Below are 20408 nucleotides of genomic sequence, written 5' to 3'. Positions count from 1 at the left end.
TGTCTGTGGTGATGGTGTTGATGTCAGCCATGTCAAGCCTTTCAAAGCATTTCATGACTACAGATGTGAGTGCTACAGGGCGATAGTCATTAAGGCAGGTTACCTTGGTGTTCTTGGGCACAGTGACTATGGTGGTCTGCTTGACACAAGTTGGTATTACAGACCAGGTCAGGGATAGGTTGAAAATGTCTGTGACACTTGCCAGCTGGTCAGCTGTACAGAATGATATACACTGAGTGTACAAAACATTAGGAACATCTGCTCTTTCCATGACAGACTGACCAGGTGAATCCAGGGAGGTTTGCAACTCAATATTAGGAAGGAGTTCCAAATGTTTATTACCAATAAGATCATCTGTACTCATAAAATAATAAATGTCTTAAAATGACTAAGTCAATGAGCACAACTACAGTTAGAATGTAGAATGTATTAACAATATTTATTCACTACAACTTCCAGTGTTAATGTCATATTTCATATCAATCAAACTGTTAAGTACAATACATATTTTACATATTTACATTGTTTACTATTGGCAATATAATATCTATATAAACACAACCTGTTGAACTTATGGCCACAGTAGACACTGCACCATCACTTGTCTGGGTTGTGTGGTTATCCCGCCTCTCCATTTCTAGTTCAAGCAGTTGCGTTTCGGGCCAGGGTCATTATGGGACAAATCCTAACTTTTAAGTTGAATTTTCACTTTGTCTCCCCACTGACATCAATGCATGACTAAGTAAACATGTAAGTGGAAGTTAGGATTGGTCCCAAGAGATGTCTAACAGAGGAAACAGATGCCCTCAGCTCATCTGACCTAAACCTGTGGCTCTTTAATAATTGTTAAAGATCAGTGGTGTGCTTGTCTGTGACCAGACACAACAAGCTAGTGAACAACCCCGGGGTTATCAGCAGAGTACATACACAGTGCCTTCAGAAAGTATTCACACCCCTTGACTTTTTCCACATTTTGTTGTGTTACAGCCTGAATTTTAAAATGTATTTTTTTGGTATTGGCCTACACACAATACTCCACAAAGTGGAATTATGTTTTTCAACATTTTTACAAATTATTTATAACTGAAAAGCTGAAATGTCTTGAGTCAATAAGTATTCAACCCCTTTGTTATGGTAAGCCTAAATAAGTTCAGGAGTAAAAATGTGCTCAACAAGTCACATAAGTTGCATGGACTCACTCTGTGTGCAACAATAGTGTTTAACATTATTTTTTAATGACTACCTCATCTCTTTACCCCACACATACAATTATCTGTAAGGTCCCTCAGTCGAGCAGTGGATTTCAAAAAGATTCAACCACAAAGACCAGGGAGATTTTCCAATGCCTCGCTGACCTTGAATATCCCTTTGAGCATGGTGAAGTTATTAATTACACTTTGGATGGTGTATCAATACACCCCAGTCACTGCAAAGATACAGGTGTCCTTCCTAACTCAGTTGCCGGAGAGGAAGGAACCGCTCAGGGATTTCCCAATGAGGCCAATGGTGACTTTAAACCAGTTACAGAGTTTTTAATGGCTGTGATAGGAGAAAACTGAGGATGGATCAACAACATTGTAGTTACTCCACAATACTAACCTAATTGGCAGAGTGAAAAGAAGGAAGCCTGTACAGAATACAAATATTCCAAACATGCATCCTGTTTGCAACAAAGCGCTAAAGTAATACTACAATGTGGCAAAGCAATTCACTTTTTTATCCTGAATACAAAGTGTTATGTTTGAGGCAAATCCAATACAACACATTATTTTCAAGCATAGTGGTGGCTGCATCATGTTATGGGTATGTTTGTAATCATTAAAGGCTAGGGAGTTTTTCAGGATAAAAAAAAGAAATGGAATGGAGCCAAGCACAGGCAAAATTCTAGAGGAAAACTTGGTTCAGTCTGCTTTCCACCAGACACTGGGAAAGAATTCACCTTTCAGCAGGACAATAACTTAAAACACAAGGCCAGAAATCTACACTGGAGTTGCTTACCAAGAAGACAGTGAATGTTCCTGAGTGGTCGAGATACAGTTCTGACTTAAATCTGCTTGAAAATCTATGGCAATACTTTAAAATGGCTGTGTAGCAATGATCAATAACCAACTTGACAGAGCTTGAAGAATTTTCAAAAGAATAATGGGCAAATATTGAACAATCCAGGTGTGCAAAGCTCTTGAAGACTGACAGCTGTAATCACTGCCAAAGGTGATTCTAACATGTATTGACTCAGGGGTGTGAATACTTATGTAAATAGATATTTCTGTATTCCATTTTCAATAAATTCAGGCTGTAACACAACATGTGTAATAAGTCGAGGATTATGCATACTTTCTGAAGGCACTGTACATAAAAGAGTACATACATGAATCATATGGATGCACTCTGATGTTGAAACAAGTCTCTGAACACCAAACAAACTCAAAGAATACTCTCCAAAGTTGTGAGTATTACCTGATAATACTGAACAGTGTTTTAGTCTCATGGCTGCATTAAGCACATTTTTTTTAAATGATTCAGTTATGAATATAATCTTGGTTCCCTGATGGAGGGAATGAGACAACACATAAGCCAATGAGCTGAGTGAGTGACAGAAAAGGAACAGTTTGATAAAGGTCTATCTTGTACATCAGCAGTCCTCCTAATGTGGTTCACCTGGTTGGTCTTTATTGCTCCAGGACAGAAAGTTCTGCTCACCATCCATATTGCTTTACTTGAGGTTTAATTGAATACGTGTAATGGATTCTCACTGAAGCATATTTCAATGAACTTCAATAACACTTAACTTGAGCACATTGATTGGCCAAATTCATACTGTAGAGACCACAGCTATCATTGGGTACAGTATATGTAGAGACTGAATGAGAAAGATCCTGACCCCAAATACAGGAGACTTTTTTTTTGTCAGGAGTGAAGTGTTTTTTTTTTTGTTTAAAATGAATAGTACAATTTTTTAAATGTAATATCACACAATATCAAAACAATGTCTTTCAAGTGAAAGATTAAGTTGAATATTAATAAGACTTTAAATGCAAAGAGCAGGATAGATAATTTTGTAAAATGAATATAAAAACCTAAATCAGCAGTTCGTTTCAGGTATAAAAAACATGGCCCTCAAAATGTTCTGATTCTTACCTCAATAGGAACACTTTACAACACTGCTGGAACAAACCTAGATTTTTCATTACAGGTGGTATTCATTTCATTTTCAACTATCATTGGGGATACTTAAGTAACTTACTTTAATGTTGGAATTTGGAGCTGTGAAAAAAATCCAAGTGCCCTGGAAAACAATTGGTAGAGTATGTATTTGTTAACACTAGGGTTACATCATTATTACAATCAACAGATGCAGACAGTCATTTTAGTATACGGGTCTCTGTGATACTTTGTCATTTTGTATGAACTGCACTGCCCGAACTTGTAGCACAGAGGACACCTAGTTGTAAAAAAAAAACGACATCCCTTCTTTACTAACGCAATACAACAGTCTACAAAACCCAGTTTAGTGTCTGTTAACAGAAATGAATAGACATCTTAAATTAAGACACATGAGTTGTAAAATATGCATCCATTGGAAATAAAAGTATTTTTCTTAAATTCACAACCTAGCCTACCAGTAGTTACAATAATTCCAGTAGGTACAAAACAGTAATTGTTAGCATTCTCAAGGGAAATCCCCTTTAAATATACATTTTCTTAGAAAGGATGTATGAAATAAGATGTCCCCCATATTTTCTTGTCCAACAGCACTGATGTGAGATTGGATTTTGTTAAAACAAAATCAATAGCATGTTTACAATAGCGCGTACTTCCATAAACACCGTCAATACGTCTCAAACTGCAGATTCAAGTTTCAGGGAAAGGTGTTTTAACATAATGGAATCTTGAGGTAAGACCACAGTTATCAATACTGGACCTAATCAATGTAAATGCTGAACCCTTACCAGTTTGTGCTGGAGAGGCTCCATCTCTCCCATGTGTAACACTGTAGAGGTAACGGGATGGATAAGTAAGACCGTTCTATAATAAAGACATATAAATATATTGACTGTACTGTTTGTAATGGCATTTCTTCAGAGGAGTTTTTGATGAAAGTGTGTTACCGTGCAAAAACGAATGAACATGTTGAAGTCGGAGCTAATGGACAGAATTAGAAACCCCCTGTCCAGTCACAGGACCAGCCTACTGTGTTGTGCCATTCTGTTGTCTTTGCCATTTGGTACTTCACCAGAAATCCCTTCCGTAACTTTCTGCTCTTCTAAGGCCATTTCCACCACTATGGATCTGTTCATGTAAGACCACTGCAGTGAATCAAAGAACATCTCTTTAATTTTTTAAAAGATACAAAACAATTATTATCACCGCAATAGCTGAGGGATATGAAATAATAGCAAGAATCTGGTTGTTCGTTTTCAATGGAATATACAGTACATGCACGTTTGGATGCTTCTTTATGGGACTTGCAGGGTTCAGAGCGTCTAGATGTGGTTAAAACACAGAGATTAAACGGTTAATGCTCACTGTCGTGCTGAGTCCAAAACCCACAGTCCCAATCACCTGAAACGTCAGATGATTATGTGTGACTTTTGTACGATAATCCCACTGATTACAGCCATTTAATGCAAGGAACCAGTGAGAGAAAACCATACCCAAGAAGAGATACAAAACCAACCAATAGGAATAGAACACCTGGTGCTGCTTTCAAACGGGATCCTGTACTTGGAGACGTTGGCATTAGATGAAGTCGGTAATGTAAAATCCTGTTTATGAGTAAAAAAGGGAGAAACAGAGAGAGAGAGAAACAGAGACGAAGTGGGGAGGCAGGCTGGTTCAACCCAGTAACAGTTTACTTTAGACCAGAGAGCCTGCTCTGCTCTGGGCTGGTACCAAGACGGGCACGGCGCCCATGCGCTCCAGCGTGGCCTGGCTAACGGCGTACGAGTGCGTGTACCCGCCGTGCGATGCCACCGTCACGGGCTTCAGGCTGACCGAGCCATTGCTGCGCACCATGGTGGGCGGGGAGGGGGCGGAGTTGGTGGTGACCACCAGAGTCTTGGGCGGGGGGAGGGTGTGGCTACCATTGGAGTAGGCCTGACATGCCAGGGGGGCGGAGCCCGGCGGCGCCAGTGTCCCGTGTCCTGTGTGAGCTGCATGTCCCCCCGTTTGACCTGTGTGACCCGCCTGCCCCGTAGGGAACGTCTGGCGTGTGTCGCCATTGTAGCGGGTGTAGGAGTTGGTGTCGTAGTTGGGCTTGGGGTTGTGCCAATAGCGGCTGTTGTAGGTGTTGGTGGACGTCAGGGTGTCGTTCTCCGAGGATGAGGCATCGGCGTGAAACGCTTTTACTGACGACGACCTCTTAGGGGGCAGGTCGTCCTCTCTGTAAAGCACAAAGGGCAAGGGGAGGTCACTATAGGGACTACAGAAATTACAGGAGGTTAAAATTCAGTGTTAAGAGGTTTTCATATCCAACCCAATCTCTTAAGTAATACGTCACTCTTTTAAAGTATTTCCATCAATATCATAATATGTGACGTACGTATTTGGTGCTTTTACATTACCAAGTGTGTTGGAACATCCAAATATCATCTTAATATTCAATTAGGTGTCTCTTCCAATTCTGACTGTTTAGTCAATGCCCAATGATGTAATCTGCTGCTTAAATTCCACTGGGTTTTCTTCTTCTTCATGTTTGACTGAGCTGCAAATGAAAATGGACTCAAAATGGACTCATAATTGCAAATATTGGGATCGGTTTAAAAAACGATGTTTTTAAATAGGAAAATCTATCTATTTGTAACACCAGTCTGAGCAGTCAGTGTTCCTTACTGTGAATGTTTCATGGAAAAACATTTTCAAGAAGATTTTGTGTTTGATCTCCACTAACAGTGTTTGGAACGCTCTCTCTTTGCAGATGAAATTTAGTGGACCTGATAGCGATGGAGATATAAAAAGGGATGTGAGACAGTGTATTAAATTAGCATGCAATATGCATGACTAATCTTATTTAGGACTTAGAAATGAATAGTTAAACAGCTAGGGGGCACCTTTTGGAAAATAGAGTTAGAGAACATGTTAAATGTCGGTGGTATACGTGAAGCGGTAACACACACAGACCACATTTCAATTCAGGGACATTATCAACACCCAAATGAGGCAGATGTTATCCCACTAGCTCAGAGCTGAAACATTTCAACAATGATTTATCTTCAAATTGATTTATGAACTCATTTAGGGGAAGAATAGCAGGCCATTTAAACAAGCGATAGAGAATTCACAGTGTTTTGAAATGAAAAATTGGGGTATGATGAAGAAAAGTTGGTGAGTTTGAAGTTTGAACGCCTTAGCAAATGGATAAAACTGACTACAAATGGGTAATCGTACAATTTCAAGGATACAGTATATCTCCGTTTTCAAGATTTATCTACTACATACTCTATCTAGCCTATCAAATGCACGGCACCAGAACAGTTATGGTGAGTTCAGGTTCTAATGTTTAGACTAGTGTGTTGACAGAGATGTATGGGAAACGGAAGAAAGCAGGAAGCCAATGAAAGACCCACCTGATCTCGTTGGGTATCTCCTCCTCCTCATATTTGTTCTTGTTCTTCCAGTAGAAAAGTGTCACCAGCACCAGTAGGGAGCAGATGATGACAGCCAGCACGCCCGTGGCAATGGTGCCAGCTATGAGACCCACACTCTGGGGCTGGGCTGAAGGACCAGGGGAGAAAGAGAGAGAGACTAAGTCATGTTCATTAAGTACAAAACAGAAGAAAATGGACTGAAACGGGGATGAACTTCTCCAATACGAAAGACTTGTTTTCCAATACAAAACGTTTTGCTACGGTGTGCGCACTGATGAACGGGACCCAGATCACAAATGACCGGTCATGCCTCTACAACAGCTACTTTCAATACGGCTCGCTCCTGAACCACAGCACAAACACCTATTCATCTGTGGAATGAAGCCACTCGAGTAAGGCCTGCATTATGACATGAATAAAACATTGAGGAGCTTTGGTTGAATGCCAACCACATGCGTCGTGGTTCTCCAGGACGTAATGATGTACCCCCCCAGGTAAACACTTTGAAAAGAGATGGAGGGGGAGGAAAGCTGTGTTTGTACTGTCTGCATTTTTCATAATGAGTTAAATACACACAGTGGCCACTGTTTATTTGATCAGGTAGCTTTTCGTCTGTATCATCAAAGGTACTTGATAATACAGTACATTGTACTAATATGATAATACAGTACATTGAATATATCTGTCACGTCCTGACCCTAGTAAGATGTCATTTTCTATAGTAGAGTAGGTCAGGGCGTGACAGGGGGTGTTTTGTCTATGTTTTCTATTTCTATGTGTTGTTCTAGTATTCTATTTCTATGTTGGAGGTTTTTGGGATGATCTCCAATTAGAGGTAGCTGGTTCGCATTGTCTCTAATTGGAGATCATATTTATGTTGGGGTGTTTTCTAGTGTTTTTGTGGGCAGTTGCTTTCTGTTTAGTTGTATCCTGTGTAGCCTTCAGTACCTAACAGAACTGTGAGCTGATTGTTTTCTCTTTGTTATTTTCTTTAGTGCTCTGAGTTTAAATAAAAAATAATTATGAGCACTCAACACGCTGCGCCTTGGTCCCCTCTATACGACAGCCGTTACAATATCCATGGATGCAAATGGTTCTATTATGCTACCATAGTGAATTGGGGGAAAAGATTGAAGTGGACTGAAGTGTGATTTAATTTGGCTGTATGTCTATTAGGATGTTTGAATTTGACCATACTATCTGTACCATAAAACCTATGTTACCTGTACCATTGTGCTTTTATCAGGAAATGATTTGTTTGAGTTTTAAAAACCACAAAAACGTATATTAATACTAGCCATTTCCACTATGAGGGCCATTTTAGTCAGTCTGTTGTCCTACAACTCAGAGAGAATAGTACAGTGGCAGGTGTTTAATCATACATGCTGCAACATACACTGGGAGAATGATGCTTTCATTGTTTAAGGCTGAACAGATGGCTGAGTGGCGATAAAGATTTTATAGGATCACCCTCCTGATCTAACAGTGGGTCCCCTCCCTGACAAACAGACAGCCTCCGAGCCTCTGTCAGAGCACTCACCACAGCCACAGTCGCCCCGCCAGTGACAACCGGTGACATGCCATTTACTCCTTTAAACAATCACAAACCCCAAACGAGCCACTCACTAAAGTTGTCACTGGTGTCAGTGACTGTCTACTCAAAGGCGGGGTCAGGCGAGTGCAGTCGCAGCATACTAACTCAGGTGACAGTGTTACTACCTACTGGCAGGGGTGGAATTGGGAGAGGGGGAGCGTTGGGAACAACGTTTTCCTAGAGTAGCTGAATGCTGGGACTAAAAACAAACAAAACATAACTAATATAAAATATACTGTCTGAAATGTATGTAGTATGTATAAGCTGGAAGTAGAAGCCAATTTATTGTGTATTTATGTCTATTCAAAGGATTTACCATTGATACATTCCAAGAGTGTTTATTTTATTCAGAATGGTACTGCACAAAGCTGTACTTATGTCATCATTATGTTGGGTACTTACGTGCCACAACCTGCAGGCTGAGTAGACAGGTGCTCTTGGCGATGGCGTTGGAGGCTGTACACTGGTACAGACCAGAAGTACTGGTACTGATGTTCCTCAGTGTTACGGTCCCTTGCATCTGGTCTGGGGTTTAAACACAAACCATGCCAGTCTGGGGTTAAAACATCACTGTTGAACACCATCCACAACCCCAGAACAAATAGACAAGACACAAAAACATCTCATTAAAATGCATTGGGATTAAATATGCATGAAATTCCTTTAGGACTAATGATTAATGTAAATATTTGCTTGTAAAGTGTTCCAAAACATTCATAAATTACTTACATAATTGAAATAACCAAAATAATTTCAAATCATTTAGGCTGTTGAAATAATTGTTGAGCAAAGCTTATTCAGCATTATGCAGATATGTTACTTCAAGTAACAGTATTATTCAACTTGCTTTAGGATATGGTACTGTAACTTGGACTACTGGCAAAAACCCAATAGAGGGTGCCAAATCAGTTACTGTAAAACGGCTGGTGTATATTTTGTACATTATACAGTACCTTGCTGATATAAACCCGGTTACAGTGCCATCGTTCATACGTCTGATACTTTATGGAGTATTACGTTATATTACACCACTGCCTTTAAGAAAAGGCTACCACAAGAGCATGGAACAAACCACATAAGCACTAAATCCAGATTACTGGTCTAGATTTCACCAGTACCCTCTTCTCTGCAACATGGGCTGTTTTGCAGACAGATATTATGGTGGCAGTGTTGGTGCAGTTGATATCTACTGTGTAAAACAACAAAGACCGACAGGAGCAGGAGAAATTAAGGAAACCTAAGCCGATTGGTCCTTGTGGAGGGTAGCCTTGTGTTGAAGTGAGCAGTAGTGTAGTACAGTAAGAATCACACTGTGCTGTGATGACACAGCTGGAGAGAGAGAGAGGAGAGGCCAATGCACGGCTCACACACACACACACACACACAACTGGGTCCGCATTAAATAAAACACTTCTCAGAGTCGGAGTGCTGATCTAGGATCAGTTTGCATTGTAGATCATAATGAATAAAATGACAGGAACTCGTGACCAGCTCCTACTCTGAGATGCTTTGTGAATGCAGGCCCTGAACTGGACCAGGGTGGGTGGTGGCACTCTGAGGGGCAGAGTTGGGGGCGGGCGGGCTGAGCCACGATTACGTTACCAAAGATACTTGTTGATTTACCAGCGAAGGTGGGGCAAAAGGGCACGCCCACGGCCAGGGGTTTAATACCTTGCATGGCGGTGTGGGGCAGCTTGGGCAGTGACTCCAGCTTCTCCCAGGCGTAGGTGGGCGTGGGAATCCCCTCCTCGCTGCTGCACATCAGCATGATGTCAGCGCCCACATCCAGTGTGCCCTGGATACGGCATGCGGGCACCGAGGGGGGCACTGGAGAGACAGGAGGGAGAGAGAGGGGTATGGTTAGTACCTTATCGATCAGCACAGACAGATCCTAGCCTCCTACATTTTACATTACATTTTAGTAATTTAATAGATTCTCTTATCCAAAGCAGGTCTTGTTTTTATAGCATACACATACAGAACTGTGGTGTCCCAACATGCTATAAGAATCATCTTTAAAACCAGCTTAGGAGACTCATTAGTCAAAATAAAAGCTATATATGCATAGTATGCAACTCCTTAATTGTAATTCTAATGCCGCAGTGAGTGTTTTACCCAGCACGGTGAGGCCAATGACCCCGATGTTACGCCCCCCTCTGTCGGGGAGGTTGTTGACCAGGCACTGGTAGGTCCCCGTGTCTGACAGCTGGGTGTTGTTGATGAAGATAGAGGCACTTGTGCTGGGCATGGTGGCCACAAAACCCACCCGGCCATTTAAGTGGTTGGCTAGACTGAACACTTGGCCACCTTGGTAGATGATCACCTGAGATGAGAAAGACAAAAAGGCAGAGATTCACTCACGCCGTTTCTATGGAATATCATTAGTTTGACCTAACGAAGAGCCCTATGGATCGATATGTTGGTCATTAGGTGGTGATTAGGAACGTACAGTGTGCAGGTCTTTCTGTTCTTTTTCTAGGATGTGCCAAAGACCTACTTCTATTTCTATGGAACATCAGTCGTTTCCTGTCACTGTACATCCAGGTGTGACTTTAGGAAACTGTGGCCAACTGTGTCCATCCTGGGTCAGCAGGGGGAAATGCATTACCTTGATGTCAATTGATGCACAAACAAAATGTCTGAATTGTTGGATCTTGAGGAAATAAACGGAATGACAGTATCTTAAATCTGAATGGAAAAACAATCATTGCTTTTTTATTTAACAAGGCAAGTCAGTTAAGAACAAAATCTTATTTATAATGACGGCCTACACCGGCCAAACCTGGGCCAATTATGTTCCTCCTTATGGGACTCCCAATCCCGGCCAGTTGTGATACAGCCTGGAATGGAACCAGGGTGTCTGTAGTGACGCCTCTAGCACTGAGATGAAGTGCCTTAGACCGCTGCTCCACTCGGGAGCCCAAGTAATGTAATCGTATAAAGTTTAAAAAGCCTTTCTCTGGTACACACTGGAGATAAGTCAACAAGTAATGTTTAATTAAGTTAATTAAAATGCAATACCTCATCCCAGCGTTAAATAAAACCAAACAACAGAGAATCAACAGCCAGGCAAGTGAGTGCATGAGGTTTCTGGACATTAAAGAGTGCAGGTGCAACAAACTTTCACAAGAGGGCGACATAGTGTTGCAGTATAAACTGAAGCATCATTTGACAGCTGAAAGGATGGAAGGTGGTCCATCCATGTATAACATGGCTGTTCTTGGATGATAATACACAGAATATGATCATTTCAAAATGTTCTGAACTATAAATGTATTTTACATTACAGCAAGCATGAATTTATGAGCAACTTCCATGCACAGCTTAGTGGTCAACATACTGTTACAATGATACACAACAAGGAACTAAAACACCAAACTATGGTAACTATGGTAATAATATGAAGAAGCCTAACGCCATTGACATGATCAATTCATCAGCAATGCAATTTCTCTTCAGAAAAGTGATGCCAAAGTGTAAAAACATCCCGAAAAATATAAGTACTATTGAAATGAAACCTCGTGTTGATTTGAGCTCTTCCGAGCTGCATGTTTGAGAGTCGGGGATGTTCAAAAGCTTTTTGTTGCTTTGAACTCTGATAGAAGCAGCCATTTGTGCGCACCTTCTAAATAAAAAAAAACACCTAACCCTTCAGCCAGGCACACAAAAGCATGCTGGGGAATCAGGGAGGCTATTCAGCGTTGTTTGAAAGAAACCCCATTGAACTGTTCTGTTCAAAGAACCCAGGGAGCCAGGGAGCCACAGAACCGTCTCAGTAGGGCTGATGTTCTCCCCTCTCCCTTCCTCCCTCCATCTCTCCCTCCACACTGCTGCTTTACTGCATGTAAATTGCGGAGCCGAAATTTCCTGAGCGCTGTACGCTTTGTCCTCTTATGTGCAGATGAATAGGCAGCCCTTCAGCTGTGATGAGACCCAAACGCACCCGCAACCGCAGCAGCCACTGTGTATCTATGTGTGTGTGCGTGCGTGAGATCACCCTTCACTCTCGTGTGACCTCATTGGTGACCTAACGCATAGCCAGGAAAAGAGGTCATGGACAGTGTGCAGATGGCGGTGATCCCTAGTAAGAACTGGCCTGGCCCCAAAGACCATGTCCACTGCCATATCCCTCTGCCTTCCCATCCCGTCTACCAGCCTGTAAACCACTGAACAACCCCCCTCCCAACACTCATCAGCCATGACATGGGTTGTATTTATTAGGGCACAACGTAAAGCAAAACATTGCAAAAAGTTAAAAACAAGCGTTTCTTATTGGGCAAGTTCAGATAGTTTCAGCCCATTTTTTTCCGTTTCATGCCTAGTGAATAGGACCCTGGTCTGGATCATCTACTATACTTCCTGTAACACCTAGCATCAGGATACAGCAGTGTTTTATTAGGGAGTCAAGAAGAATGGACAGATTCATTTCCAAGGCTCTACACACCAGGCCTCACCATCTGCACGCTTTCTGCATTAAAGCGTCAATCAGCAGTTGAAACGTCAACAAAGCGTTCTCCCCACCACTGTTTCGTTAAAAAGCTGAGGGATGGGGTTGGAGAAATGTAACCACTCTGAAATTCATAGACAGATCTATGGACACAAGTACTGACCATCAATGCTATCAAATGTATAGTTGAAACCATATTTTGAGGCTATACTGACTTTTTTTACATTTACTCTGTTTTATAAACATTGGAATAAAAACTGCTTCTATTTTGGGTCCTGATGGGATACGACAGTTGAACTAAGCTCATGAGGCATTAATAAGTGATATTCTTCAAGAATCAAATGGGTACATATCAGTCCAACAATGTATGTAGCGACTGCAGATTGCCCGTTTAATCTGAGCCTAAACATGGAAGATTAGAGTAAACAAACAGAAGAATTAGAAGAGCTCTCTTTACGAAGTGAGCAGAGGCATCACATCGTCAGTCAGCCTAAAATGTTGATGGTTTATGAGTGTCGAGTGTTTTAATCTAGAGCTGGGTGAACTAAACTCTCAACAACGTATTTCTATCTTATTTATAACCTCAGGGATGGTCTAAAAGATACCAAATACACGAAGCAGTCAGAGAGAGTCTGCACTAGTAAACAAACAAGTATGCATAGGCCTATGTCTGGTAAGTGAGGAAGAGTTAGTGTGCATTGTAAAGGCTGCCTTTCATTCCATAGTCCCAACATTAGAATGTTGACGTCCAAAAGACTCCCGTGGTTCTTTTAGAAAGACAAATCCTATAAATGAATATAAATCATATCATTTTTATATCATCTAAAAATCATGGAATGGAATACTGTGATCAAACTTAACACGTGACAAACCGTAGGACTTTAAATGACTGTACGCTTTTCATTGTAGTCTGTTTTCTACCAGGAATAATGTATGTGTCATAAACTTACATTTATGAGATCATTTCAGAAATTATGCATGGTGTATGGCTCGAAACATAATCATTCATGACAGCCATTTCCTACAGTGACCTTGTGCTGTCGCAACACTGGCAGCGGTGTACATTCAAACCACTGTGAACTTTTCAGACAGCCCACCAGACAACATGAAGAAGCAGTACTAGCACGCTTGTAATAGAAGTTTCTCCATGTTTCAAACATTTACTGAACTCTTGCACAGGCACAAAATGCTGGTATGGATTACGGCAATACCTTATATTACTGGGACTATTCCAATATAACTCTTAGCGAACAACTTCTGTAACTAACCTTTAATAAGCATGGCAACTACAGACAATGACACAGTTCTTACCGATGTTAATTCTGTTTTGCAAGAAAATACAAAAAAGTTAGATCTTAAGTTAGAGTTAAGAGGTAAGCATATTAGGTCATTATTGTATGTATTTACTAGCTTGTTACCGGGTAAATATTCTACTGGTATTGACTCAAAACATACTGTATCTATTGCAACGTGTGGCGAATTTCACATGCTTGTGCTGCACTCAAACTACTTTGCCCAAGTTGATGAGTGTAGGTGTCTTCAATACTTTACTGTACCTATACTGTAGCTCTGATGAGGTGTTGTCGTGCTAGCCTAGAGCTGACTGTGTCTTCTTCCTGTTGTAGTGGTGCCTGAAAGCCTGAGGTGGCGCGCGCACACACACACACACACACACACACACACACACACACCACATCTGTACTCCACTGAGACTACATCACCAAATGAATGTGGTGGAATAATTCCTTCCTGCTAGAATCATCCAGACACAATGTTTCCCGAGCCTCGCCGTTTACACCAAAAGGGTGCTCAGACAGGCATGAAGGAGGTTAAGACAGCCGATGGCTCTACGTTAGCAAATCACTCTCCATCTGTGCATTTTGACTGTGTCAAAACAGCCTCTGTGTACATACCTGTGCAGTGCAACCTTGTGTGTAGGTGTGGTGTGTGAGCATGGTGCGTGTGTGTGAACATTTGGATAAGATTGGATTTTTTTCAGCTGCATGCACCTCTATGTATGTTTTCCTGAGTGTGGTTACTGTGTGTGTGTCATGTAAGTGTGTTTATTACTTCTCATTGTATGTATGTATGCATGCATGCATGTATGTATGTATGTATGTATGTGTGTGTGTTTTCACGCATATGTGTGCTTGACTGCCTGTTTGTGTGTGTGTGTGTGTGTGTGTGTGTGTGTGTGCGCCTGTGTGTGTGTGTGGTGTGAACAGCTGCTCCAGGTTAATTAGTGCAGAAAATTATTACGTTATGTGGATGAGGTTAAACGTGTTGGAGGCAGGTGAGGTTGTGACGCCTGCAGCTGCAGATGAGAGGAAATCAGACCGAATCAAAGGGCCAGGAGAAACCTGCGTGCTTTGTTTCATGGCCTTACAACACAACAGCGACCTTCTTTGGGCATGCAGGAGCAGCCGCTTACATCCGGTTCTGGCTCGGCTATAGATAAAGTCTGCACATGCGTCATATTCACACGGATTAGTCTGGTGGGCCAAGCGTGTGTTGTAAGTGCCGTACGCCACGCTGAAAACACTTCAATACCCAGGGGCCTGGCACAGATGCGTGCGGTGTGATTATTGTCCGAAGTGCGACTGATGTGGGTCACATGGGAATACAGTACAGTATATTCACAAATCCTCATTGAGGTGACCAGTCTGGCCCGTCAATAACGTTGTGTTGAGAGATTTTGTTGGTTAAGGAGAGGGCGTAGATGTATGGATCTGTGGAGAGGGATGTGATGGTGGTGTATGGGCCGGTAACCTTGTCTGAGACCTTTAGACTTTCAACAGCTAATGCCTAGGTTTTAGCTCAGAGGGTTAACACGGTTTCGAGGCACACAGACTACACAGATCATATACACATGTTTAGAGGAGGGTTACCTGTTCGGGCTGGTTGGCATTGGACAGCGGGATGACCATCCAGATAATGTTGAGGTTGTTGAGAGCAGCGCTGGTGGAGAAGGAGCAGGGCAAGATGGCCGCCTGGCCGCGGGCTACCTGGATGCTGCTCTGGGTCACTGTGACATCCAACGCCCTCACGCTCACTACAGAGAAAAACATACAGAGAGATTTAGTGGGTGGATAGAAACATTTCCCGTAAACATTTACTGTGGATAGAGACATTCTCTATATCTGAAATATTTAACAGAAAGTCATACTCGAAAGCATTTAAATGCTTTTGATATAGCCTAAAATTAAGGTTAACTCATTTAGACTAAATTATCACTGAAATCCCTGCTCTTGGAGTTATTGGTGAATCGTGGGCAGAAAGTAGGGCTGCATGATGTTCTCCACTCTCCCTTCAAGAATGTGTTTCTCAAATCTCCTATGGTTGAAGAGTAGAGTTCCAGCATATTGTACCTCTAAATGGATATGCAGTATATTTCAAACCAAAAGGTCACGTTTAATCTAATGGTACAAAGTCATACCCAACCCCATCTCAACATTTCCATCTGCACAGCAAAATAAACACAAAGTAATATCGAAGCTACTCTTTTGAACTGTTCTCCACAGCTAAACATCTTAATTTGAAATATCACATTAAAATATTTACTAACTAAATACATACAAGAAAAGCAAGAATACTAATGACTACATCATGTGTACTGTTCCCATCCCTCTATAGGCCAACAAAGCGTCAATACAGGACTAAGATTGAATCATACTACACCAGCTCCGACGCTCGTCGGATGTGGCAGGGCGTGCAAATTATTACGGACTACAAAGGGAAGCACAGCCACGAGCTGCCCAGTCATACGAGCCTACCAGACAAGCTAAACAACTTCAATGCTCGCTTCGAGGCAAGCAACACTGAAGCATGCATGAGAGGATCAGCTGTTCCGGATGACTGTGTGATCATGCTCTCGGTAGCCAGGCTTGTAAGTAAGCATTTCACTTTAAGGTCTACAGCTGTTGTATTCGGCGCATGTGACAAATAACATTTGAATTGATTTGATTTGAATAAGACCTTTAAACAGGTCAATATTCACAAGGCGGATTACCAGGATGTGTACTCCGAGCATGCGCTGACCAACTGGCAAGTGTCTTCACTGACAAGTTCAACCTGTCCCTGACTGAGTCTGTAATACCAACATGTTTCAAGCAGACCATCATAGTCCCTGTGCCCAAGAACACCAAGGTAATCTGCCTAAATCACTACCAACCGGTAGCACTCACGTCTGTAGCCATGAAGGGCTTTGAAAGGCTGGTCATAGCTCACATCAACACTTTTATCCCAGAAACCTTAGACCCCCTCCAATTTGCATACCACCCCAACAGATCCACAGATGTTGCAATCTCTATTGCACTCCACACTGCACTCCACACTGCCCTTCCCACCTGGACAAAAGGAACACCTGGGGGGAAAAAAATATTTGATCCCCTGCTGATTTTGTACGTTTACACACTGACAAAGAAAGGATCAGTCTATAATTTTAATGGTAGGTTTATTTGAACAGTGAGAGACAGAATAACAACAAAAATATCCAGAAAAACGCATGCCAGAAATGTTAAATTGATTTGCATTTTAATGAGTGAAATAAGTATTTGGCCCCCTCTCATCCAGAAAGATTTCTGGCTCCCAGGTGTCTTTTATACAGGTAACAAGCTGAGATTAGGAGCACACTCTTAAAGGGAGTGCTCCTAACTGCAGCTTGTTACCTGTAAAAAAGACACCTGTCCACAGAAGCAATCAATCAATCAGATTACAAACTCTCCACCATGGCCAAGACCAAAGAGCTCTCCAAGGATGTCAGGGACAAGATTGTAGACCTACACAAGGCTGGAATGGGCTACAAAACCATCGCCAAGCAGCTTGGTGAGAAGGTGACAACATTTGGTGCGATTATTCGCAAATGGAAGAAACACAAAAGAACTGTCAATATCCCTCGGCCTGGGGCTCCATGCAAGATCTTACCTCGTGGAGTTGCAATAATCATGAGAAGGGTGAGGAATCAGCCCAGAACTACACGGGAGGATCTTGTCAATGATCTCAAGGTAGCTGGGACCATAGTCACCAAGAAAACAATTGGTAACACACCACGCCGTGAAGGACTGAAATCCTGCAGCGCCCGCAAGGTCCCCCTGCTCAAGAAAGCACATATACAGGCCCGTCTGAAGTTTGCCAATGAACATCTGAATGACTCAGAGGACAACTGGTGAAAGTGTTGTGGTCAGATGAGACCAAAATGGAGCTCTTTGACATCAACTCAACTCGCCGTGTTTGGAGGAGGAGGAATGCTGCCTATGACCCCAAGAACACCATCTCCACCGTCAAACATGGAGGTGGAAACATTATGCTTTGGGGGTGTTTTTCTGCTAAGGGGACAGGACAACTTCACCGCATCAAAGGGACGAAGGACAGGGCCATGTACCGTCAAATCTTGGGTCAGAACCTCCTTCCCTCAGCCAGGGCATTGAAAATGGGTCGTGGATGGGTATTCCAGCATGACAATGAACTAAAACACACGGCCAAGGCAACAAAGGAGTGGCTCAAGAAGAAGCACATTAAGGTCCTGGAGTGGCCTAGCCAGTCTCCAGATCTTAATCCCATAGAAAATCTGTGGAGGGAGCTGAAGGTTCGAGTTGCCAAACGTCAGCCTTAAAACCTGAATGACTTGGAGAAGATCTGCATAGAGGAGTGGGACAAAATCCCTCATGAGATGTGTGCAAACCTGGTGGCCAACTACAAGAAACGTCTGACCTCTGTGATTGCCAACAAGGGTTTTTCCACCAAGTACTAAGTCATGTTTTGCAGAGGGGTCAAATACTTATTTCCCTCATTAAAATGCAAATCATTTTATAACTTTTTTGACATGCGTTTTTCTGGATTCTTTTGTTGTTATTCTGTCTCTCACTGTTCAAATAAACCTACTATTAAAATTATAGACTGATCATTTCTTTGTAAGTGGGCAAACTTACAAAATCAGCAGGGGATCAAATACTTTTTCCCCCCACTGTATGTGAGAATGCTATTCATTGACTACAGCTCAGCATTCAACACCATAGTGCCCTCAAAGCTCATCACTAACTAAGGACCCTGGGACTATACACCTCCCTCTGCAAATGGATCCTGGACCTTCTGACGGGCCGCCCCCAGGTGGTAAGGGTAGGTAACAACACATCTGCCACGCTGATCCTCAACACAGGGGCCCCTCAGGGGTGAGTGCTCAGTCCCCTCCTGTACTCCCTGTTCACCCATGACTGCATGGCCAAGCACAACTGCAATAGGCCTGATCACTGACAACGATGAGACTGCCTATAGGGAGGAGGTCAGAGACCTGGCAATGTGGTAACCTCCCCCTCAACATGATCAAGACAAAGGAGATGATTGTGGACTACAGAAAAAAGAGGACCGAGCATGCACCCATTCTCATGGAAGGGGCTGTAGTAGAGCAGGATGAGAGCTTCATGTTCCTTGGTGTCCACATCACCAACAAACTATCATGATCCAAACACACCAAGACAAAGCCTATTCCCCCTCAGGAGACTGAAAAGATATAGCATGGGTCCACAGATCCTCAAAAGGTTCTACAGCTGCACCATCGAGAGCATGCTGACTGGTTGCATCACCGCCTGGTATGGCAACTGCTCGGCCTCTGACCGCAAGGCACTACAGGGGGTAGTGCGTACGGCCCAGTACATCACTGGGGCCAAGCTTCCTGCCATCCAGGACCTCTATACCAGGCGGTGTCAGAGGAAAGCCCAAAAATTGCCAAAGACTCTAGCCACCCTAATCATAGACTGTTCTCTCTGCTACCGCACGGCAAGCGGTACCTGGAGTGCCAAGTCTAGGTCCAAAAGGCTTCTTAACAGCTTCTACCCCCAAGCCATTAGACTGAACAGCTAATCAAATGGCTACCCGGACTATTTGCATTGTCTCCACCCCACCCCCCATTTTACACTGCTGCTACTCTCTGTTTATTATCCCTGCATAGTCACTTTACCTCTACCTACATGTACATATTACCTCAATTACCTCAACGAGTGCCCCCGTACATTGACTCTGTACGGGTTCCCCCTGTATATAGCCTCGCTACTGTTATTTTATTGTTGCTCCTTACTTATTATTATTTTTATTTTTTTTTACTTCAGTTTATTTGAGTAAATACCTTAACACTTTTTTTCTTAAAACTGCATTGTTGGTTAAGGGCTTGTAAGTAAGCATTTCACTGTAACGTCTACACCTGTTGTATTCGGCGCATATGACAAATACAATTTGATCTTTCTATCTATACTAACAGTAGGATTGGTTTGGAAAAACATGTCTAATACTGATAAGGTGCTATCATCCCAAATGAACCAATCGTTATCCTGTTTATATGTCATGAAATAGATGGGGGGGGGGGGGGAGGATGTACAACAACCTATTTCTGGAGCCACTAAACATATTAAAGCCTCAATTGGGTTACGCCCTACCGTAAAATGCATCCATCTATGTTCAACGCCCAGTGGGAGTAATCTTATCTGAACATAGTGAGGAACACAATGCCCATAATCAACTTAAAGAAATTAGGCATGTCCTGAGTCCTTGTCTGCCATAATGCAGGATGATGATACGACATAAACCAATGATATAGGTAGGAGTATGCATGTAGCCAGCTGTCACGTTATTATCACTGACACATTGCTCGTTGCTCCTTCCTTGTCTGACTAAAACCACTTCCTACGCGTTGTTCCGCTGGCAAGCACACTTCAGCCCGCAGCCCAAGCTCCAGAAGGAGAGAAACAGGAGAATCTCAGTGAGCGCGTCTTGAGAGATAGTGTACCACACA

General features: G+C 42.5%; 1 protein-coding gene across 2 annotated transcripts in view; it reads right to left on the bottom strand.

Annotated features, from left to right (window-relative positions):
- Positions 1–412: 412 nt before the first annotated feature.
- The window catches only part of LOC106580804 (immunoglobulin superfamily member 11), a 100400-nt gene continuing 80404 nt past the window's right edge, over positions 413–20408 (bottom strand). For both annotated transcript variants that reach the window (XM_014162254.3, XM_014162255.3), the window contains 6 exons: positions 15517–15680; positions 10297–10504; positions 9853–10008; positions 8584–8706; positions 6567–6714; positions 413–5383 (listed from right to left, as the gene is read on the bottom strand). In XM_014162254.3, coding sequence (XP_014017729.2) covers positions 4858–5383; positions 6567–6714; positions 8584–8706; positions 9853–10008; positions 10297–10504; positions 15517–15680 — 1325 coding nt within the window. In that variant the 3' untranslated portion in view covers positions 413–4857. The remainder of the gene's footprint in view (positions 5384–6566; positions 6715–8583; positions 8707–9852; positions 10009–10296; positions 10505–15516; positions 15681–20408) is intronic.

Source organism: Salmo salar, chromosome 20 (genome assembly GCF_965601325.2).
Source record: "Salmo salar chromosome 20, fSalSal1, whole genome shotgun sequence".
Classification (NCBI taxonomy): domain Eukaryota; kingdom Metazoa; phylum Chordata; class Actinopteri; order Salmoniformes; family Salmonidae; genus Salmo; species Salmo salar.
Note: the sequence above shows the minus strand (reverse complement) of the source record. Positions and strands in the feature narration are given on the sequence as shown.